This window comes from Triturus cristatus, chromosome 10, assembly GCF_964204655.1.
Source record: "Triturus cristatus chromosome 10, aTriCri1.1, whole genome shotgun sequence".
Classification (NCBI taxonomy): domain Eukaryota; kingdom Metazoa; phylum Chordata; class Amphibia; order Caudata; family Salamandridae; genus Triturus; species Triturus cristatus.
The window spans coordinates 29,564,124-29,588,364 of NC_140593.1; the positions used below are offsets into that span (position 1 = coordinate 29,564,124).

At 44.7% G+C, this 24,241-nt stretch overlaps 1 protein-coding gene across 1 annotated transcript in view; it reads left to right on the forward strand.

The window, feature by feature from the left end:
• Positions 1–24,241, forward strand: part of LOC146788754 (vomeronasal type-2 receptor 26-like) — a 789,631-nt gene that overhangs the window by 695,389 nt on the left and 70,001 nt on the right. Inside the window, exon 4 of the mRNA XM_085630963.1 lies at positions 20,529–20,652. Coding sequence (XP_085487089.1) covers positions 20,529–20,652 — 124 coding nt within the window. The remainder of the gene's footprint in view (positions 1–20,528; positions 20,653–24,241) is intronic.

Below are 24,241 nucleotides of genomic sequence, written 5' to 3' on the forward strand. Positions count from 1 at the left end.
TTCCTCCCAGATTATTGAAGTAGAGTGCATATCCTTCTGGACCGACCCTAAACATAAAGAAGGGATTTCCCCCAGATACTCCCCCGAGTCCATAGTTTTTTCATTTTCATACAGCTTTTGATAGAAGTTTTTAAACACCTCCCGGACCCCAACCTCCGTTTCTTGTATTGAACCATCTCTATCCTTGATTTTATCAATCTTAGTTTGCATCTGTTTTTGACGTAATCTATTGGCCAACACCTTCCCCATCTGCTCCCCATACTCATAACATTCCCTTCGGAAAGTCTGATATTTAACGGCTGCTTCATCAGCATAATGCTGAAAAATTAGAGACCTCCGTATAGCCACGTTATTTTGGGATACAGAAGCGTCCGACCTGTCCTTAATCTTTTGAGCTAGCTCGCATTCCGCCATACTTAGATCTAGAATGCGTTGTTCCAATATATGCTTCATAGTTTTATGCTTCTGTACCACAAATCTCAAGGTTTCCCCCCTTACACCGGCCTTAAATGTGTCCCAAACCACTGTGTCTGGGGCCGAATTTTTATTAACTAAAAAAAACCTTGCAGCCAGAACTTGATATGATCCCGGTACTCCTGATCGAATAATAGTTTCCTATCAAAGGTCCAATTGGACATCGGAGAAGGCGCAACAGAAATTTCTAATTTTAACACAAGGGGATTATGGTCCGAGATTAGTCTCGGCAGCAGGGTAATTGTGGCTTTTTCCAATATCACAGATGAGACCCATATATAGTTGAGCCGAAACAGTTTATGGTGGGGAGCTGAGTAAAAAGTATAGCCTAGCTGTCCTTTATTAAGCCTGCTCAAGGCGTCGTATAGACCCTGATTCCTAGCTAAGTTATACAGAGTCCTATAAACTCTTGGCTTTCTCCCCACATACGATAAACCTGAATTAATATTGATTGACTCATCCAAATGTATATTTAGATCCCTACATAGTATGACAGGTTGGGCCCACATAGAAAGTTCCAGATTAAGGAGGTCATATATTTCAGGTTCGTCCAAGTTTGGCCCATAAACTGAACAAATAGTTAATACCTCCATATTTCCAAACATTGCCTCAATGATCACCCACCTATCCACTTATCCTCCTTATATTTCTTACAGGACAGTACCCCCATCTTGCAAAGAATTGCCATGCCCCTAGTATTAGTAGATTGTTTTGAGCACGCAATCAGCTCCATCCCCAGTTTTTTAAGCCACGCCCTATTGGCCCAAGCAATGTGCGTCTCCTGGAGACAGAGAATATCCCAAGAAAGTCCTCTAGCTATCTTTGCCAAAACCTGCCTTTTTTAAAAATAGTTCAGTCCACAGATATTTAAAGTACATAATGATATTGTTTTCATTTTGTTGTTTCAAATTTGAACATTTACCCCCAGCTACATATATGGACCCGGCCCCAGGTCCCTTACACCTATCTTAAAAAGTACAAACATAGCTATGTTGCTAATTATTTTATAAATAAAAACCTCTTGTCTCAAACAAAATAACATCAAAAAATATATCAATGCTGATTTTTTTTTACACCCCCCGTCACCACCCCCTGCACGAACCCCCAACACCGCCCATACCCCCACCCCATCCAACTTCCCCCCTCCCATCCCACCCCTACCCATCCCATGAAGCACTAGGACAATAGTCCCAGTAGATGAAGAGTCGGGCCACCCACCTCCCCCCCCGCGGCCCCCCAATATCCAAAACATTAAAGATGCTTAAATTATAGCCAAATACAATATATATTTCGAAAAGTCCTAAGTCCGTGAAAGAAATAACTATAAATTCTGCAGACATTCCTTAGCAGAACATTCTTCCGTGAACACTGACAACCGTCCCTTGACGACGACTTTAAGCTTCGCCGGATTTTGTAAGAAAACCTGCGCTCCTTTTCCTTGGAACTTCGGGATGAGCTGTCGGAGTCTCCACCAGAGGTCCACAGTTGCCTGACAAAAGTCCGGACGTACAAAGAATTCGAACCCCCTGGCCTGGGCTTTCTTAGTGGGCCGGGCCATATCATAAAGAGCTTCTCGTGCCAGGAAATGATTTAATGAAATTAAAATAGCTCTTGGGAGGAGGTTTTCTTGACCCACCGGTTTCCTCTGATGGAATGGGAACCTCTGCCTTCCAGTCCCAGCTAGTGACCTCCGGAAAGGCCTCAGAAAAAAGTTTGACTACAAACTTCCGGGGGTCTGAACCCTCCTTCCCCTCAGGAACCCCAAGAATTCTAAGATTATTACGCCTTAGCCTATTTTCAATGTCCGTGATTTTCCATAGGTAGTCATCCCTATGAACATTCAAAGCTGCAATCTCTTTTTTTTGAGACACCACATCGTCCTCTAGTGTTGAAAGCCGTGTCTCGGCTTCTCCAATTCTTATGGCAGTATCTGCACATGACTTAGCAACCCTACGAAGGGAGTTCTGCACTTTCCTTAAAACATTCTGGGTGTGGAGACTTTCTGCCTGCGCCTCTGCTCTATGCGCCAAATAACATCATAGATAGTGTCCAGTGTAACTTTCCGATGCTCTCGGCCGATAGGATCAGCAGTACCGGATAGTGGAGGCAATGTAAAAGGCTGAGTATTAATTTGGGGGTTAGACGAGTTTAAATAGGCCCCGTTAGAGGAATCATCGGACCCTTGTAAACTCCCCAAGGCGGATAACTTTCCTCGAACATCATCCTCAGACATTTGCTTAGCTGCTAAACCATTGCCTGTCTCCTCTGCCCCTGAACTTCCCCCGTTTAACCAATCTTTCACCATGCTTTCGACCGAAGAGCGGTCGGACAGAGAATAGAAGTCTTCTCCAATAGAGACTTTATCCAGAACTTCAATGCCGCATCCCCCGGCTTGCGCGGCACCTAATGTTGGTCCAGAGTTCCCTAGCGACTCACCGTGTTCTCTATCCTTCACTCGCTCAGTGACCTTCGCGCCCATAGAGATCTGATGTCCATCACCGGGATCCCCTTCACTTTGCAAGTTTATAGGAATCATGCTTGGAGCCATCTGAGCCTGCGACAGAACTACAGCTCCCAAAATGCCTTTTTCTGGGTTCTCAACAACAGGCTCCGTGCTCCAACAGCTAGCCTCAGTTCCCGGTAACACTCACGATAGTGCGACTGGCACTGCACCCACAGTCTCGAGAACAGATCACACACAGCTAAGGGCGTCCGAGACCAATACCGAGGCAGGGGGTTGCGAGCTGCTGAGGTGAATTTCCGATACTTTAGCTTCATCCTCCTGTACAAGCTTCTTATTCACCCGGACTTTAAATAAAGCCGGGACTTTGGGCCGTACATCAGACGCTGGGGTTTCTTGCCCCCCCCGGGCACCTTGACCGGCATCCATATGACATGAGACCCCCTCTTGAGCCGCTGCGGGAGTCTTTCCAGCTCAAGCGCCTCCAGTTGATACAGGACGCGTCTTCACCTGTGAGCCGGACGGCTTAGGGCGGAGAGCCCGACTCGATCCCTTAGATGCCATGGAGCTCTGTAACCGGAGCTTCGACTCGGAAGGGGTCCCAAACTTTCCGGCCACACGGACACAACAACGATGAAAAAAGGTCACTTTGAGGGCAAGCGGTAGTCGCCAGAGCATCCTTCAACATTGCCCACGTTCACGGAAACCAGAATCACTGCTTCTCAGGTACGCATAGAATAGCACTCGGAGGCCGAGAGGAAGAGCGGCCCGCTCAAGCGGCCAAACATTTAGCCGCCATCTTGCTTCTCTGACAAAGTAGATTTGAATCTTAAACGGCAAAATTGGCCTCAGTAACATTATGTATTGTAGTGTCTAATACCTCAGGTATATAATGTAATCAAGAGAATATAGAAGATCCAGTAAACGCTGTACCGTCCAAGGAATTTATTAAAGTGACAGCATACTGTATGTTCTATTAGAGCAACGTTATCTCCAGGAGCAGCATAATAACCGGCAGATCAATTTGAATAAAAATAAGTACCCTTTGAACAGTCCCTGTGGTGAAAAGTCTAGGTATTAAAATATACTCTGATCTCACCATGGCTAGGCAAGTTACATCGGTTGTGGGGACATGCATTGGCCTCCTGAGGCAATTACGTAAACTTGTGCCCCTCCTGTCAACGACCTCATTGCAGATGATTGTGTCTGCTACCATTATTTCAAGGCTGGATTATGGCAACGCTTTGTACATTGGCCTGCCATTAAACTTGATCAGTAAATTGCAGGTGGTGCAGAATGATGCAGCCCGTCTGATTTTTGGCCTGCCCAGAAGGGCGCATGCCTCTGACTTCCTTACCAAACTGCACTGGCTGATAATGAAGCAAAGGACCATCTTCAAAGGCCTCTGCATCACTCATAAAGCCCTATACGGCCAGGCCCCTGCATACATTAAGGAGCGCTTTCAAATATATACCCCGAGACGTATTCTGCGGTCCTCGGAGGCGGGTCTTTTAGTCCCCCCTCGGTTTAAACTCACCTCCAAGGGGGGCAGGGCTTGTTCCATATCTCTGGAATAACCTGCCAGAACACCTGCGCAAGGAGCCCGTTCTTTTGAAATTCGTGAAACTTCTTAAAACTATCCTGTTTAGAGAGTCATGAGAATAACACCTCACTTTTTCTTATGTAATTGCACGGTACTAGGACGCTATCTTCCTCTCCAAAGCGCGAAGAGACCAGTTGGTGAATCTGCGCTATATAAAAGTTCTTTAACATAACATAACATTATCCGTGTGTATTGACTTCACAATGAGTGCACCTTTTGTTTTTTCCTGAAAACAACGCAAAACACATCACAAAGAATTTCATGCACAAAACACTAACTAAATATGCTTCTATTATGACACCACTTACAAAAAATTCATTCAATTTGAGTAAACACAACTAAAAGGTTTTTCTTACCAAAAAAAATGCAACTACGCAAAACTGCAGATCAACCCCTGCCAAAACCGCTAACAAGAATCAAAAGCTTTGCACTAGAATAAAAAGGAGAAAAAACACATTAGACAATCACAAATGCAAATAATGCACTAGTCCACACACTATCCACCAGCCAAGCAGAGGTGGTAGGTGGGCCTAAAATCATAAGGCCGATCTGCCCCCACAGGGAGCAGAAACAGCCAAAAAATTCACCCTCATAAAGGGAGAGCGACCCTTGCCCACAGGGTCACTCCCCTACACCAACATTTAAAAAGGCCTGGTGTCTAGTGGCTTCTGCCCTCCTAGGGGACAGATGGGCCTGAAAACATATGCCGATCTGTCCCCAGAAATGACCATAATAAATACCCCATAAAGGGGAGCAACCCTTGCCCAAGGTGCTGCTCCCAAACAACTCAAACAATCCCTCATGTCTAATGGCTTCTGCCCCCCTTGGGGACAGATGGGCCTAGAAAAACAAGGCCGATCTGCCAACAAGGGGGGCAGAAATGGCCACAATAAATGATTCCCTTGTCTAAGGGGCCACTCCCCAAAAACATATTTAAAAAAAATATCATAATCCCTGGTGGCCTAGTGGGCTCACAGGGACTTCTTTATATATAAATATTAATTCGATCTGCCCCCCCCAGGGGCCCAGACAACTAAAAAAAAATGGCAGCCCCCAAGGGGAGCAACGTTTGCTCAAGGGGCCGCTCCCCGATACAAAGGCTCTTTTTAAATAAAAAACTAAATACCCTGGTGGCCTAGTGGTCACATAATGTCTTTTTTATTTTTTTTATAGATGTGCCCCCCGCAAGGAGGGCAGACCTAACCACAAAATGTTCTCTCCCAAGGGGAGCGACCCTTGCTCAAGGGGCCGCTCCCCGACACAAAGGCACAAAGGCACTTTTAAATAAAAAAAATAATTCCCTTGTGGCCTAGTGGTCACATAATGTCTTTTGTTTAAATTTTTTTTTTATAGATCTGCCTCCCCCAATGGGAGCTGACACATCCATAAAATGTTTCCCCCAAGGGGCCGCTCCCCAACACAAAAGGCCCTTTAAAAAAAAAAAAAAGCATTCCTGCTGCACGATTGCACCGCATGCGCGATCGTGCAGCAGGAATGCTTGAAAAAGACATTGGAGAAAAGGAAAACACTTTCTTTTCCTCCAATGCCTTTTATAAATCACCCCCCACCCTCCCCGAGGACAAACTCACCTCTGCTCTGCCAGACGCACAGGAAGCAAATGGCTTCCTGCGCGACCAGTTTCTTATAATGATGTCAGCGTGTGAGGCACGGCGACATCATTACATGATGTGATAGGGGTCCGGGGGGGGTAAAGCGGAAGGGCCTCCCCTTCGATTGCGGGTGGGGGCAGGTTTAGGGGCGGCCCATGGAGGGAGCGCCAGCGCTTCCCCCGTGGGTGGGTGCTAGGACGGCCGGGAGCCATCCAATGCACACGCCCATCGTGACGTCAGACAGCTCGCAGCCGTTCGACGCATTGAAAGGGTCAAAATTCATTCTATCATCCAGCATAATTTCTAAGTATTTATACTGCTTTACTGATTCAATCAATACCCCATTGGTTTCCCATAATTCCTTGTCCAATTTATTTGATCCTATCGCCATCTTTTTCATTTTTTTAATATACATGTGAAGACCATTTGTCATCTGCATATTGTAAATATTTTACAGCAAGGCCTCCAAATTTGGAGAGTGCGCAATACCATTTTGCTGAGAGTATGGCAAACCGGAGATAACAAGATTAAAAAGACATGGGACAAGTACACAGCCCTGTTTGAGGCCACCAGGTGTTTCCAAAGAGCGTGTGGTACAACCTCCATCACCCAATCTGACCTGCAGCCATGTATTTGAGTAAAGAAATATGATCATATCTCACAGCTGCTTGGGTACGCCCCATGCTGATAGCTTTGCCCTAAGCAGGTTACGAGGATCAGAGTCAAAGGCAGCTTTTAGGTCCGCTGCTTGGGTGCGCCCCATGCTGATAGCTTTGCCCAAAGTAAGTTACGAGGATCAGAGTCAAAGGCAGCTTTTAGGTCCGCTGCTTCGGGGCGCCCCATGCTGATAGCTTTGCCCTAAGTAGGTTACGAGGATCAGAGTCAAAGGCAGCTTTTAGGTCCGCTGCTTGGGTGCGCCCCATGCTGATAGCTTTGCCCAAAGTAAGTTACGAGGATCAGAGTCAAAGGCAGCTTTTAGGTCCGCTGCTTGGGTGCGCCCCATGCTGATAGCTTTGCCCTAAGTAGGTTATGAGGATCAGAGTCAAAGGCAGCTTTAGGTCCGCTGCTTGGGTGCGCCCCATGCTGATAGCTTTGCCCTAAGTAGGTTACGAGGATCAGAGTCAAAGGCAGCTTTAGGTCCGCTGCTTGGGTGCGCCCCATGCTGATAGCTTTGCCCTAAGTAGGTTACGAGGATCAGACTCAAAGGCAGCTTTAGGTCCGCTGCTTCGGGACGCCCCATGCTGATAGCTTTGCCCTAAGTAGGTTACGAGGATCAGAGTCAAAGGCCGCTTTAGATCCGCTGCTTCGGGACGCCCCATGCTGATAGCTTTGCCCTAAGTAGGTTACGAGGATCAGAGTCAAAGGCCGCTTTTAGATCCAGAAAACAAAGATAGAGCTTTTGTTTTTTAGATTTTGTTCTCTCTACCAGCAAAGTGAGTAGTAACAAGTTAGTAATAGTTGACTGCCCCCTGCAAAATCCGGTTTGGGAGATTGGAATTACTTTCCTTTTCATCACCCATTCTCCCAAGTCACTAAGTAGACCTGTGTAGTAATCACTCCACGCAGGTAGATGAAGTTCAGGAGGATTTATTCATGTTAGTTACAAGATCAGAAATACAGCAGTAATTCAGCTCCACCAGGCCTTCTCCAACTGTCTAATTCATACACCAACATTCTATGTTACGTCATCTCTAGAGCGTTCCACTGGTGGAACAGTGGATGACATGTAAAGCATAACAACCAAGATACTACATATCCTCCTTTCTTCCAGAAGGAAAACAGAAAAGAGGACAATATATCAGATGTAGAAGCTAAAAGAAATAAATAGAGAGGAGAGTACTAGAGAGAAACAAGGCAGAGGTAGAGAGAAAGAAAGCAACAACAAATTTAAAGAAACAGATAAACATAACTCAACTCAATTCTTTATTCGATAAAAAAAATTCATCATAAAAGAAAACAATAAGCAATACAATAAAATGTGAAGCAAGGAAACATCAAAACAAGGAGTACAATGACAACAGGGTAGGGTCATCCAAACCAAAGCCTTTCGCTGTTAGGTGACAAGGGGCAGGGCCTTGATGCACCTCATGCGTGACCGCCAAGCACTTCCCAAAAATGTGGCTACTCCGCAAACCATAGCAATAGAAGACGTGTCGGTGCAGAGTATTCGCAAAGCCATTTTGTGGCATCTAAGACCCAGCCCCTTACATAGTGGCTTTAACCAAGTCCTCCTTGCTACCCTATATGCTGGGCAGGCAAAAAAAAGATGTGCCACAGACTCAGTAGGTGCTACGCAACCAGGGCAAGAGTTCAGTGAACCATCCTGTTTTTTCCACCCCGAAGTAAAATCATTAACCGGAAGGATCCCGAACCTAACCTTTAGATAAAGTGCTCTATCCCAGGGTATCTCAATGTAGTCCAAAAATGGTTCAAAGCACCTTACCCATTTGAACGACAAAAATCGCTCAGATAAAGATCCCCCTGAGCTACTAGTAATGGACTCTATCTGGACTAGATCCCAGTACAGCTGTTTAATCACTAGCTTAGGCGGTGGGGTTTGACTTTCCCAAATATCACTCAAACCCAAAAGGACAACCAACTGCCTCAGATTGCTCAACCACTTAATTCTGTTATTAGAGTTAAGCAAAATTAGTTCGTCTAGGGCAGCGGCGTACTTGTGGAGCTCCCTAGTCCTTCGCAAACGGATCCAAAAGAGTAACGGGCACAGGCGTACCAAATCTCTGAGCGGACGCCTGCCCAAATCTGCCCTCAAGGGAATTAACGGGGTAGAGGCAGGAAGGGCAACCGCGTCTCTCAAGAACTTGTTTTCACACCTGACTAGCTCAGAAGTATTTTCGAACCCCCATAGTTCGGAGCCGTAGAGGGCAGATGGTAGAACTTGGCCCTCATAGATTGCAAGGAGCGGTGCAACTGGCTTACTCTTGGACTCCCGGTACTCACGCAAGACCGCCCCTGAGACTCTTTTGTGGTTTAGCAACATCTTGGCCAGGTGGTCTTTCCAGCTCATCCGATTGTTGACCCTGATGCCCAAATAATCAAAAGAGTCCAGCAATTCCAGGGGCTCACCATTGAGCAAAAGATTATTCCTAAATCTAGTAGATGGTGCTAAGGCCATGAGCTTTGTTTTTGTGGTGTTGATAATAAGACCTCTGTCAGTACAAAATGTGCTAAAACGATTCAGGAGCTTTTGGAGACCAGACGGGGACTTGGAGATCAGGATGGTGTCATCCGCGAAGAGTAGTGTAGGGATTTTTTCACCTGCCAGGGATGGAGCATCAGCCGGATCCTCTCTCAGATGGTCCACCACTCCGTTCACGAAGAGAGAAAACAGCGTTGGCGCCATAACACATCCCTGGCGTACACCCCTCCTCACGGGAATCCTCTCGGTCAGTTGACCTTGGGTACCCCATCTGATCCTCGCATAGTTCCCCTCATGAAGTTGCACAATAAAGCCCAAGAGGGAACCTGGGAAGCCCATCTTTTCTAGAACTTCCCACAGCCTATCACGAGGGACCAGGTCAAACGCCATCCTGAGGTCTATGAAAGCTAGGTATAAACTACCTTTGTTGATGGTAACTGTCTTCCAGTAGATCGCAAAGAAGCGGAAGACCTGGTCCATCGTGCCCACCTATTGCCGGAACCCAGCTTTTAAATGGGACAAAATTTGCCTCTCCTCCATCCAGATGCCTACCCTCATAATGATAACCCTGCCAACCACCTTCTGTAAAACATCGATCAAACTGATCGGTCTGTAGTTGGCAGGATCATCTCTGGCACCCTTCTTGAAGACAGTAATTACCTCCGCACCCTTCCATGACTCTGGGACGGGGAATCCCTTGGAAATCAAGTTCATTATTTGGGCAATAAGTTTGGCCCAAAGTTCCGGGTCTTCCACTAGGAGGTCTCCTGGTATCCCATCTGGGCCAGCAGCTTTCTTCGGGGACAGGTGCCTGATAGCCAGCATCACCTCGGAGGACAGAAAGGGATCCTCAACCGGCTGTAAGGGGGGGACTCTAGCGGCGGGGACAGGGGAAGAGGGGGCCGCTTCTGTCCCACCATACAACGCTGAGAAGTGGGAATGCCATTGCTGGCTAGTTATGTGATTGACTAGTGGGGGAGAACTATTCGACCTTGCTTTATTAATCAGGTCCCAAAACCGCAGTGGGTTCTTCCTTTTGGAAGCAGCTTTGAGGTCCTGCCAATATTGTTCCTCCCACTCACGCTTAGCCTGCTCCAAAGCCTTTGCGTATTCTTTCCTGGCTGCACTGACTAATGGTTGACTCTTTTTACGCAGGGCAACTCTAATCTCGTTTCTTTTTGCCTTGCAATGGGCCGAGTACCAAGGCTTCCTTGGTTTAGTCATATTGTTTTTTTTATTTTCCCCACTACCCTTTTTATTTTGGATTAAAAAGAAATTCCCAACTTCCTCTACTGTGTTTTTATAAGCCTGTACAAAAGACGTACCCTGGGCAAACCCAGAACCCTGATCGTGGGCCGCCAATTCTACAGTCAGATCTACTACTAACGCCCTAATCCTTACCAATTTCTCAACCTGTGGGCGAACTTTGTCCCATTTCAACCTACGGTTACCCTGGAATGGAACCACCTCATTGGTGGACCGCAGGTGGGTTAGTCTCCTGTCATCAATACGCTTCCCCCATCTTAGCTTCATACATTGAGAATTGTGATCGCTATCTTGTGAGAGGACCACCTCCATGTCTATTAAGTCACACCATAGTGTCACATCTATTAAAATATAATCAATTCTTGATGGGCTACTGAGCCTATTAAAGGTCATCGCACCGTCGGGATCAGAGGGAGTCCTGCCATTGAGAGCTCTAAGGTTATGTTCCACGGTGAGGGCGTTGAGCTGTATTACCTTTGAAGACCATTTTTTTATTGGAGCCAAGGACAGAGCCGGGATAGACCATCTGGAGTCTGTCTCCTCTATACCCAAGGGGTCATCACCACTCAGGGGCTCAAAAGTACAGTTAAATTCCCCCTTCACAATAATTTTAGAGGAGGGGGAACAATTGGCTAATGCCTGGTCTAAAATAGATACTGTGCTTGAGGTGGTATTCCCCGTGATCCCTCTTGAGTAGATGTTAAATAAATCTATCCTGCTGCCCTTGGTTGGTCCCTCAAACGAGATATGTTGGATGTCCCAACTCCCAGAGTCGTGGTTAGTAACAACCCAGTTCAATGAAATTTTTATCCAGACATGTAAACCTCCAGCTGGTCTACCTCTACCACAGCCTTGAGCTGGTTGAAAAAAGGTGGTATATCCAGATTTATGTATTGGGACTATACTCCAGGTTTCTTGGAACATGCAAACATCAAACTTTTCAATAAGAGAATTCCACTCAGGGAGAGCCAGCTTTCTTTGCAACCCAGCCACATTCCACGAGATCAAGTGGATAACCTTGTTGTCTACTGCCTGTAGATCAGAAAGGACCCCCAAGTTCTCGACTAGTGCGAGTGGAGTAAGGGTTCTTATAGGGTCTGTTTGGTGTAGTGGGCTTAGCGGTGGGAAACCTACAGCGCTGTTGCCCGGGAACACGGGTAAAGTGGGGGACACAGTCCTTCCAGTGGCAGATCCAATTACCGAGGTTAAGCCCATGGACCCGGGATCAGAACCAGTGGCCTCTGTATACAACTCACGAGTGCTGGCCTCAGGGCTGGCTATGCCTACTCGTCCCTCCATGCCCTGAGGAACCTGTAATCTTCAGTCGCAGTCTTCCATACTAGTGAGCACCTCAAACCGGTTCACTGCCTCCAAGGGAGTAAAGGGCCTCGGGTGTACCCAATTCCTCATATAGTTTCTATTAGAAATAGGGGGAACAAGGTTCCACCTTGAGGAGTCGGCTGCAAGAGATAAATAGTGGTCATGTGCCGGATGACTAGAGATGGGTGCTCCCAGGGAGTTTGGGTAAGATAAAACCTGCTTGTTTATAAAAGGAGAAGGGAACACCAAGGATCTGGGGTAAAAATATGTTAATGCTCGTGGAATAATGCAGTTGTTACCCTCCCCTGGGTGCCCATTCAGGATATGATCAACCGCTCGAGGGTCTCAATTGGTCTGTAAATACTAAGCCAATGCATGGTTTTATTTTTCAGCTGGCTATACTCTTCTCTTTTGTTATTGGCCAAAGGCGGCACCCCCGTCAAGACAACCACCAAAGGCACTGCTTCAGGGGGTAGATCAACTTGCGGTATATTATTTAATTGGGGCCTTCTATTACAGGAACTTTCCCTCTCTTCCCACAAGGACCCTTTGAGTGCGTTTACTTGCCCCCCCCTAAATCGCTAGTAGTAGTCTCACCCAGAATACTCGCAGTTGTGTGGGGCAATAACCCATGTCGGTTGGAAACTGTCTGGTTAGTGGGCTGGGTTGTAACCGTAGTAGAATGGGGAATGGGATTAGGTAATACCGTAGTAGGTACTGAGGCAGTGGGGGAGGCCCTGTTCGTATAGCCTGTAATCGGGTCCATTATCCTAATTATAGCGGAATCTAAGTCAGCAATTCTTTTCTCAACTCTCAATAAACTTTCAATGATGGGTGAGATGAGAGACTTAATCAAAAGGCCCAAGACGTCAACTTGGATAACAGGGGGAGCAGCTGATAATGCAGGTTCAGCAGGAATAGAAGATAACACAGTGGGGTACACCTCGGGTTCTAAGATAGTAGTTGAAGAGGGGAGGGGCAAATTAAGCATGGAAATCTCTACAGCTCCTTCCCCTTGTGCAGAACCAGCAGTCTTCAATGAATGCTTCCCAAAATCAATGTGGCTAAACTTGTGTTTAGATGGAACACCCCCTTTCTTGCGTCTTCTTTTACTCGGTGGAGGACCTTGGGTCGTGGCCAGTTTAATGGACTTAGTATGCTTCTTAACATGTTTACCTTGTGAGGGAGTGGGTTTATTTAAAACCTGAGGAGTACTGGGGAGACTAAGGGGGGAAATTTCAAGAATATCCTGAGCCATAAGGGCACTGGATGTTGGGGCGCACTCCCCTAACTGTCGGGAGTCACTCACCTGAGAGGGAGGATCGAGCAAGCCATTGGGATTAGCGCCGTCGCAATAAGAATCCTGGGAAATAAAACCGTCAGGAGCCCTAAGCTTTAAACTTTCCACTGAGCGACGACACTCTGTTCTTCTTTTGGCTAGAATATTATCCTTTTCCTCATCGGGTAATACCCTTTTAAAATAGATGTCCAACGGTCCAGATGACATCCCCCCCGACAAATCATTAACAGTTTTAATAGAACTTTGGGACATGGTGACAATGTAACCCGGGGTATTCAATACTAGTGACGCTAACTGACAATAACCCGTTAATAACCAGGCCCTGCCCTGCCTCACTCGGCCTCTGAGGGCCTAAGAGGGCCCACCCTTTGCCCGGGCTTCGCCCCGGACTGCGCCCCGCTCGCGTCCCGCTCGCGCAGGGAGGAGGCGTGACTTAAATAAACAGGGGACGGGTTAGGAAGAGGTCTCCAGGTGCGGGCGATAGAGATGGAGCAGTGCGCCCTGGGCCTCGCAGTCCTGACCAGAATCCCCAGAGTCCATAGTCCGCTGTAGAAGAAACGCCTCAGCAGGGCACACCACACGCGTGGACACAGGAGTCAGCAACGGTGACGGTAACAAGAGCCTACGAGCGGCACCCGCGAAGCGGGGGCCGTGAGGCTTAAAATAGTCTAGGGAGGCGGAGTTAGAAAGAGGTCTCCAGGTGCGGGCGATAGAGATGGAGCAGTGCGCCCTGGGCATCGCAGTCCTGACCAGAATCCCCAGAGTCCGTAGTCCGCTGTAGAAGAAACGCCTCAGCAGGGCACACCACACGCGTGGACACAGGAGTCAGCAACGGTGACGGTAACAAGAGCCTACGAGCGGCACCCTGTTTCTCATCCTCCCTTCGATAAATGAGAGAAAGAAATAAAGAAAGAAAGAGAAACTATCAATGAGTACTCTCTGTACATTAGCTGGCCAGGTAAGTATGCGAGAGAGCAATCCACATCAGGAGAAAAGTAGAAGAAGACAGAGAAGAAGAGAATTAACTTATACAGCTCTTCCTCCCCGTTGCCATAACATTGTAGTAATCACTCCACGCAGGTAGATGAAGTTCAGGAGGATTTATTGATGTTAGTTACAAGATCATTAATACAGCTGTAATTCAGCCCCACCAGGAGCAGCCAGCAAGGCGCTCAGCCCTTCTCCAGCTGCCTAATTCATACAACAACATTCTATGTTACATCATCTCTAGAGCGTTCCACTGGTGGAGCAGTGGATGACATGTTAAGCATAATAACCAAGATACTACATATCCTCCTTTCCTTCAGAAGGAAAACAGAAAAGAGGAAAATATATCAGATGTAGAAGCTAAAAGAACAAATTAGAGAGGAGAGTACTAGAGAGAAACAAGGCAGAGGTAGAGAGAAAGAAAGCAACAACAAATTTAAACATAACCTGTTTCTCATCCTCCCTTCTATAAATGAGAGAAAGAAATAAAGAAAGAAAGAGAAACTATCAATGAGAACTCTCTGTACACCAACTGGCCTGGTAAGTATGCGAGAGAGCAATCCACATCAGGCGAAAAGTAGAAGAAGACAGAGAAGAAGAGAATTAACTTATACAACTCTTCCTCCCCGTTGCCATAACATTGTAGTAATCACTCCACGCAGGTAGATGAAGTTCAGGAGGATTTATTCATGTTAGTTACAAGATCAGTAATACAGCAGTAATTCCGCCGCACTAGGACAGGCCAGGAAGGCGCTCAGGCCTTCTCCAGCTGCCTAATTCATACACCAACATTCTATGTTACTTCATCTCTAGAGCGTTCCACTGGTGGAGCAGTGGATGACATGTAAAGCATAACAACCACAATACTACAACCTGTTGCAAAGATTTCCCCCCTACGTTGGCTAGTGCAATCAACTTGTAATTGGCTAGATTGTCAGGTAGGCTACTTTTGTAAATTGGCTGCATTATGCTGTCGTGCCAGGATTTCGGGACCAAATTACATTTTACAATGTCTTTAAATAATTGTGATAAAAGTCTTGACCATAAGTCAACCTTGGCTTTAAACGCGGCTTTCGGGATCCCATTTGGGCCTGGCGCCCCGTTTGATTTAATCTTACTTATCAATATTTTTACCATATCCTTCTGCGATGACTCAGACACTAGCATTTGATTGCCACAAGGATTTTCTTTTTCATCATCCTCGCTGCTTAAATTAGTTGGTGAAGCAGACGGATGACGTCATAATCTGAGCCTAGGGCATTTACAGGAGAAGCCCCATACAGGGTGGAAATGAAAGACTCCCAATCTGACACAGTAATGTTAGCACTATTATTTCTCCTGTTGCCATAGTCAAGGTCATTAATTGTGCCCCAAAATGCTCTCAAGTTAATGAATGTACTAGCATGGTGTAATTTAGCCCATAGACCTTTGTGATGTGCCCTGTTTGCCTTCCAGATCTCGTTTCTTTAAGCTTTTCCTAGGCGCTTTAATGTGCATAATTTAATGGATTTGATGACGCTATTTGGTTGACTGCAGATTGCCTGGGAAGCTTTATTAAGTGCATCCTTTTGTAGATATAGCCTATATGAATACCAGATGATTCTTTTTGGCTTAATAGTATTCCCCCTAGACGTTGTTTTTGCTAGAAAGTGGTCCACAAATAAAGAACAAAGACACGTCCAAATTTCAACTATTGATTTTTCATGTAATGCCCATTCAGTGTTAGTTGTATCGTTGGATCTATATAGGCGAAAATCTCTTCTTGTTTTGCTGAGGGCCATGTCAGCCTTTTCAAATTATAAGCAATATGCTCTGAGTCAAGAGTTCTTGGTTTTGATAAATGAGCCACTGCGAGTGATAATGTAATGGATTGGGGATTATGGTCACTTTCACTCTTGGGACCACTTGAAACCCTATAAGGTTGGTCAACAATTCATTTGAAATAATGGTATAAGCAATGATGGAATGTTTTTGTGAGTTTTTAAATGCTAGAATAAGATAACATTTTTGTAACTGGGAATAAAACATCTTAGATAGAACTGTGTCTACATTCTTTGAATTCCCAGTAAACATGTGCATATTAAAATCTCCCAACATCAACCTTGATGCATAATAGCAAATCCAATTGGATATCAAATACATTATAGCTGACATCCAGATCCAATGACACATAAATAGAACGCCCACCTTTTGCATGGCCATAAGCAGATGATCAACAAGGGGCTCATAGCACATTTTCCAAGTTACGTGGAGCATTAAGATTTTAAAGTTCTGAATAAAATGTATTGTCTCTTGGTCTCATAACAACATTGTTAGGCCATGAACATTCCATGAGCAAATGGTAATATTTGCCTGTTCTTCTATTTATCCAGGCTGCCCAACCTTCACCCTATCACATCAAGATTCTTATCAAGATTCCCTTTGCTGAGTGCTTTTGGGAGCCAGGCCCAGTCATCTCTTGGGGCTGAATATTTATTACATTCTTTACAAATTTGTGATCCCGACCTGCAGCGTGTGATCTCAATGCAAGAAGAGAACTCAGGGTTGCATATCTGACCTATTGCTCCTTTCAGAATATGATTGTTTCCCTCATGATATCCATTTGACATCAAGTTGTTGGGGATATATCTCTTTTCCACCGCCTTGGGAAGGAGCAGAGTTGGATATTGGCTATCTGTGCATCTTCTAATTATCAAATTGTGGAGCATATTCAAGAATTCTGTTAGTCATCTGCTCATTACGCCATATGGTTCAAGTTGCCTCAAATATGGGAGTTTTAGCGTCCTGTTTGAATTCGACTGATTCTAAGGCATCTGATGTTAAGTTGCTTAACTCTGGGATTGAGGATAAGAGCTTCAGTATTTTGCTGCAATTTAAAATATCGTGTAGGCCCCTTGAGTCATACAGTGGAATAAAGAGTAGCTTTGCAGGAGAGTCGGTACAACTGTCCCCCGTTGGTTTCTTCATAGATCGATGATTGAAAAGTGATGTGATTGTAATTTGACTTGTAGCTTGTGACCTCGAGTCTCTGACTGTCTTCTACAGAAGCGACTTGACTGGGTTCCCAGTTTCTTTCAGATTTAACTTCATATCATTGCACCGAGTTTTTACCAGTCGGTGAAGAAAACAATGAATATGTAGTTTTATTTTCATGTATGGCTCTTAAACTGCTTTGTTGTTTTTGTCCACCGCCAGTAACTGAATGGCTCAATTTACTGATAGAACCCTTTGCACAGAGCCATGTCCAATCTCACAACTATTTGAAACTTTTTCATTTTGGGGAAGTACTGGCTTGACCGGGGCATCCTTAAGAGAAACCAACATATCCAAAGTTCACACATTTACGGTTCCTTTGTCCCCTACTTCTACTGTGCAAGGCTTTTGTTCAGATGATTGAAAAATCTGATCATTTTCCTTTGGGATATGAGCTGTACTTAGGTTAGTTGGCATGAGTTTTTATTGATTCTATTGAGAGCTTTTCTTTGTTTTTTCCTTGATCTTTCAGAGAGAACAAGTGTTTTTGTGCTAGAGAATGATTCTGAATTATTTATAACAGGATCAGCCTCACCGATGTGCATTGCATTTTGTTGATTAGCTTTGCTTTCATTAGGAGCAGCCAGAGAGACTTGGACGCTGTTGAAATCACTTCCTTGCCCTATTGTGGGGATGTTACTTCTTTTTTCCTCTTTAATAAATTGTACTCCTGGATGCTGAATGTGCTCTCGAGATTCATTGATATTAATGCCCTCATTTCCATCCATCTCCTTACTTGCTTTTCTTGAGAGGCTTGTTTGTATGTTTGGGCATTCGATGCTTTGATGACACGGCTGTGGCTATGATTAATTACATTTACTATCTCTGGTTTATTCTCAACTGACATTCGTTTGACTTTATCTAATAAAGAACCAACCATATTCAGTAAATTGGATATTTTATCTATGATGTGAGCACAGGTACAGGTGATCATTTAATTGTCTCTATCGGATTGAGCCCTTACCACTAAATTTGTTAAGTTGAGTAATTTAGAATCGATCCCGGCAACATAAAGGGCCAGATTATTCAATAGATCCACCTGGATATTCAATTTATCTGGGCTGTGGCTATAGTGTCCAGGGTTTTAAGCAAACTGTTCCATATTTCTGAATGAAAGTTTATAGAGTCCTCTTCTTGTCTTGTTCTCACAGAGAAAAGGGTGTCATATTTAGCTAATAATGATAAATCAGCAGAATTTAAAGGATTATTCATAGAGTCGGCGTTCTCTGGTTTGTACGGCATATGAGCACATTCAAGGTCTATTACCTCAGGGATCAGAGCAGGTTTGAAGTCAAGGTTTGTTCTTCCCGTTGTAGGTGTCGGACTGAAGGGATCTATTTTAATTCCACTTTTCAGACTTGAGGACGCTTCTGGTCTTGTAATTTGACAGTTTAGGTCCCTATTATGATTGGATTAGACTGATTTGCCTGGTGACAATATAAGGGAAGGCAGGAATACATCATCACCTGTGGTTGTCTCAGTGCCAGATGTAATATTAATCACTAGACTTAAGTCCAATTACGCTCTATCTGAGAATACACCCTCATTATCAACATTTTCAGACTTTTTTACTGATCCGTTGCTATTATTAGTGGTTGCCATTGTCCAATTCCTGGTCCTACTGTCGATATTTCTAGACTTAAATGTTACACCTGAGGTACAGGGAGCATGAACCTGGGCTTTTACAACCTGAGTAGAGGCTGCGTTGCTTACTTTAGATGGCTTTTTTGGGCTTGTTCCAACACCTGTATATTTTTTCGTTGAGACTCCCCCAAAATGTTGTTGGAAAATAGGTGTTGTTAGAACTGATTTTACACAGCTTAGTTCTATTGGTGTTGTACCTCTGTTCATTTTTGTTTGAATCCCGGAGACAATTTTACTATCCTTGATCTTCTTTGAGAATTTAAAATAATCAGTGAAGGATGAATGAAAGGCCCCAGTATGATCATTTGGAAGATTCTCTTCACTAATATTTGGGTGCTGACCCACTAGAGGGCAGGTCACAGTTGGACATAGCAGATTTATACTTTCCCCAGTTAGTATGCCTGGCCCTCCACAAATTGTCTCAGGATCAACTTTTCCCAATCTTCTTTCCTGCTGCTTTGTATGCTGCTGTAACGCTGCCCCACACAGGCGGGCGGCCCTCATGGTCCTGCAATTGTACTACTTTCGAGGCCTGGATACTTCTATGTTTTACAGTCAAACTCAACAGTGAATTTCTGGCGTATGCTATATTTATTTCTGGATCTCCCACACTAACATTATCACATCTGCTCTGCCTCTCTTCCCATCGGATTCCTCACACTGAGTTATCACATCTTCCTCACATCTCAATCTCTTTGGACCCTCACACTGATAGTATCACAACTGCCCAGCATCTCTCACTCCCTGGATCCCTCACACTGATATTATTATGACATGTACCACACATCTCTCACTACCTGGATCCCCGACACTGATGCTATCACATCTGCCCTGCATCTCTTCCTCCCTTAAACCCTTGTACTGATCCAATCACAGCTGCCCTGCATCTCCTCCTCCATGGATCCCTCACACTGATGCTATCACATCTGCCCTGCATCTCCTCCTCCATGGATTCCTCACACTGATGCTATCACATGTGCCCTGCATCTCCTCCTCCATGGATCCCTCACACTGATGCTATCACATCTGCCCTGCATCTCCTCCTCCATGGATTCCTCACACTGATGCTATCACATCTGCCCTGCATCTCCTCCTCCATGGATCCCTCACACTGATGCTATCACATCTGCCCTGCATCTCCTCCTCCATGGATCCCTCACACTGATGCTATCACATCTGCCCTGCATCTCCTCCTCCATGGATCCCTCACACTGATGCTATCACATCTGCCCTGCATCTCCTCCTCCATGGATTCCTCACACTGATGCTATCACATGTGCCTCACAGCTATACCACCCTGGTTCACTAACAGTGTTGTTATCATATGTGCCCTACATCTCTCACTCCCTGGACTCTTCAAACTGATGCTGTCACATGTGCCCACATCTCTTTCTCCCTAGGATCCCTCACACTGATGTCATCACATCTTCTCTGCATCTCCTAATCCCTGGATTCCCTCACACTGATGCAATTACATTCTCGCATTTTTCACTCCCTGAATACCTCTCACTGAACCTATGACATCAGCCCCTTATTTCTTCCTTCTCTGATCTCTCACATGACAAACAATACCAATTCTTTCTCAGTCCTCAAGATGTGTGATAATTCCACATGTGCCCTTTGTTTCTTCCCTGTTGATGTCTCACACAACTCCATCTCTTGCTCTCCAGGTCCCTTCCTCAGTGTGCAGTGAGAGTTGTCCTCCTGGATACAGGAAAGTCCCTGTAAAAGGGAAACCTGTCTGCTGCTATGACTGCACCCTCTGCTCAGAAGGAGAGATTACCAACAAGAGCGGTAGGTGATAAAGCACTGTGTGCCAACCAATGATCCTTTTCAAAGACCCAAATGAGAAGTTGTGTAATTTGCTCATCAGTGTAAGCTACTTTGGCAAATAACCCTCTTCATTTGAAATATTCACTTTACATATGTTCACCATGTCAGTCACATGGAAATAAAGTTATGAGAACAGAATGATAATATAATTTCAGGATCTGCCAAAGCTAGAATTAGTCCATGGTCATCAATTAAACCACATCTCTTTTTCTATTATTCCCTCTCTCCCTCCATTCTCCCAAGCCAGTGCTTGCTTTGAGCTGCTGCGACTGGTACAATCACACTAGGTGCCAATGTCAAGGAGGTGCCCTCTGCATGGCAGGCTGAACTGAGATAAGAGCATCCTGCAGAGATATTTGTGTGAGCAGCATTTTCAGGGGGTATTTACAACAGCATGATAACTCTGGTGATTAATGCACTTGGAGTGATCTAAGATTTATCTTTCAGAATTTTGACCCATGAAATAGTAGCATAGAGAGTTAATGTTCCTGCTGCAAAGCACAACATGTGACATGCAGATCACAGATTAATATTTTATGTAGATAGTGTATTGGATTATTTTTTTTATCACATTGATCGTTCTGATACTTGGAGTTCAAAAGTGACAATCCTTAAGATATGACGCATTGAGCTATGAACCGGCCTCAACGTCTTACATGAGAATTGAAAGGCAGAGATTTAGAACCTAATTGTTTTCTTGCTCTCAATCCTTTGTTACTCCACCATTGCTTAAAAGGCATCCTGTGGGGAGCAATGCAATTTTATTAGCTTGACTCCTCAATCATACGTTACATTTATGGGCAGATTTAAAATGACTTTGTGCCTGGTTTTCATCACAAACTTGTTGTGAACCTGATGCAAACTATTGTTTTGGGGCTAACTTTCCAGCACAAATACTAATTTGCACTGGACAGTAACCCTAAGTAACACAAAGAAGCACTCTGCATTAGGAAAGGAGGCATACCATGGGTAGCACATGAACTTTCCCATGCACTCACCCATATATTTTGATTTCTATCTACTAACGTTGATATGAAAGAATTGACATAAATAAATTACGCATCCATGAGGCAGATGTAAAGTTTAAAAAAAGATTTCTTTTCTCCGAACCTTTCGAACTTTACATACGTGCTGCACAGTGCAACACACATACAAAGCTGTAAAGGGTCATACTTTGTCAAATATAGAATTTTGTGCTGGAATGGAACCCTTCCAGTATAAAACCTAAGTTTGGCATCACCTGAACTCCCTTGCATATTGGTGCAAGTGTGTTTGCATTGGTGCAAGGCAGCCTAAGGTATGCAAACACTGGAGGAGAGGTCAACAACATCATATATTTGGGCCCCTTCGTTTCTCCATGGAAATGACTATAAAATGTAATGCCTACCTGTGAGAAAGTCATCCTTTTTATCCCGGTCACCCCCATTGTTTGATTGATACTGGTGGTAACTCACTCTGATTGTGCCCTGGGCCATGCGAACCAGACCCAGGGCCAGTAGTCTGTATAAAATGTACATGGTAATTAGGTGAAAATGCAATTAATATGAAAAACAACCTGAAAGCCCCTAGTATATAGTAGGGCATGTAGGTTTAGAGGCCCAGCAGAGCTGATGCACTTGAGTGTGCTTTGCTGTGTTGTCTGCTGTCATTTTAAAGGCAGCTCTGCTTTATGGGCTGCCTTTAAAAGTAAATTATATGCAAATTCGACTTTGGAATTAAAGGTATTTCTAAAGTCTCAAACTGGCTTACTTTTACATATGTTACCCCAAAAGTCACCCATAGGTGCCCCAGGGGTAGGGTGCCCCAGGGGTAGGGTGCCTGACAACTATAAGCAGGAACATTATATAAGGGATGTTTTATATGCCCAGGTGAGGAAAAAACTGCTAATTTCATGTATTCCCATTGTAGCCCATGGGCTCCAACTGCTATTGATAGAAGCAAGTTAAAAATGTACTTCAAAATATTAAAATGATTGCTAGAATAAATCCAACAACTTGCCATGGTTAGATTTATTATAACTATCACAGAAAATAAGTTATAGAACTATGTTTTCCGATGTAATAAAAACCTGCCTTCCAGCAGTCTCTCCTGATTGACCATCCTTTGACAGGCTAAGCCAAGCTTCTCTGATTAAGTGTGAAGTAGCCGACATCGAGACATAGGTAATCTGGTAGGAGGAGATCTGCAAGCTGCAGAGCAAAAGGCAGGGTGGCCATTGAGTAGCTAAAGTGGTCTTCAAAGAGGGAATGACAGTTAGGACAGGGCACAAGCTCAGACCCACTCCCTGTACTCCGAGCCAGACAGGAGCCCCACTAATTTATTTAGCAGAGGGACTTGAAGGGAAGTGTTAAGGAAACTTAGCCATGCCAGTGGGTTGGCTTAGCCAGATTTTAACCTCCAGTGGATAATTTCTCCATTTTGGATTTTAAAGGAATAGTGTTTCTGGGTCAAGAATATGCCACACTTTGGAGGAAGTGGTCATACCTGAGGGTGGCACTCTGCCATCCATTGATTAGGGGTGACCCCGGCTTATCACCCAAGAACACAACATGTTAAAAGAGATCCACTTGCATCATCTCCAGCAAGAAGAAACCAGTTGACTACCTTCAGCTGGACTTTAAAGGATTTGGCCAGGTGCATTGTGGGAAACATAGTAACAACATCCCAAGGAGCAACTCAGAGCTTCTGTAACCTTGGATTTGTGTTTTTACCCTTCAGAACCCAAATGGTCATTCTGGAAGAAGATCCAGATGTTTGGAGAAGATTAGAGAATTTTGGAAAAAATCTCCATTAAGGTGACCAACCCATTGACGGTAGTCAAGCCGGAGACGTCAAATTACGACCCGGCCTGAGATTCACAATTGCCCCACTGAAGCTCAGGAGCTTTTTGTCCTTGACAGGACTTCCAGGAGATGACCTATAGATCACGCTGAGCCAAACATCTGTCAAACCCGGCCTGACAAGGTTCCTTGCTCGATGTCGAGAGAAAAAGCTCCTAAAAAGTAAGGTAGTCAGAAGGTAAAAACTTGCCAGGGCACTACCGCTAAGTGTATACAGGCGATCGTGGTTGGCCTGAAACTTTGACTTTGTCCCGGTTAAGCACAACCGGAACTCCCAAAATGGTGCTTTTAGCTTTTAGGCATTAGAAAGTGTTTATTCTTTAAAGATCAATGTCTCTGGTTTCCTACATTGTATTTTTCTTTTTTTTGTGTCATTTTAATCATAAAAGTATTTCCTATATTTATAAATTGGTGTTGGATTTTTATTGTGTGATGTCGCTTACTTATTTAACATATTGGTGTTTTTAAATACTGTACACTCCTGTCTCCTAAGTTAGGCCTCCATGCTCGTAGCCAGCTTACAAGGGTTGATCAAGGGGATCATCTTTTCAGACCTTGACTGGACATTACATTGTGATTGTGGAATTATTACTAGTGGTAGGGACCCACCTACACCTACTGATAAACTACATTCCAACACTACCACTGAGGATGACATGTGACTCCTACATCTTTTAGTCATTATTGTTCTAAGTAACATTGCCTATTCA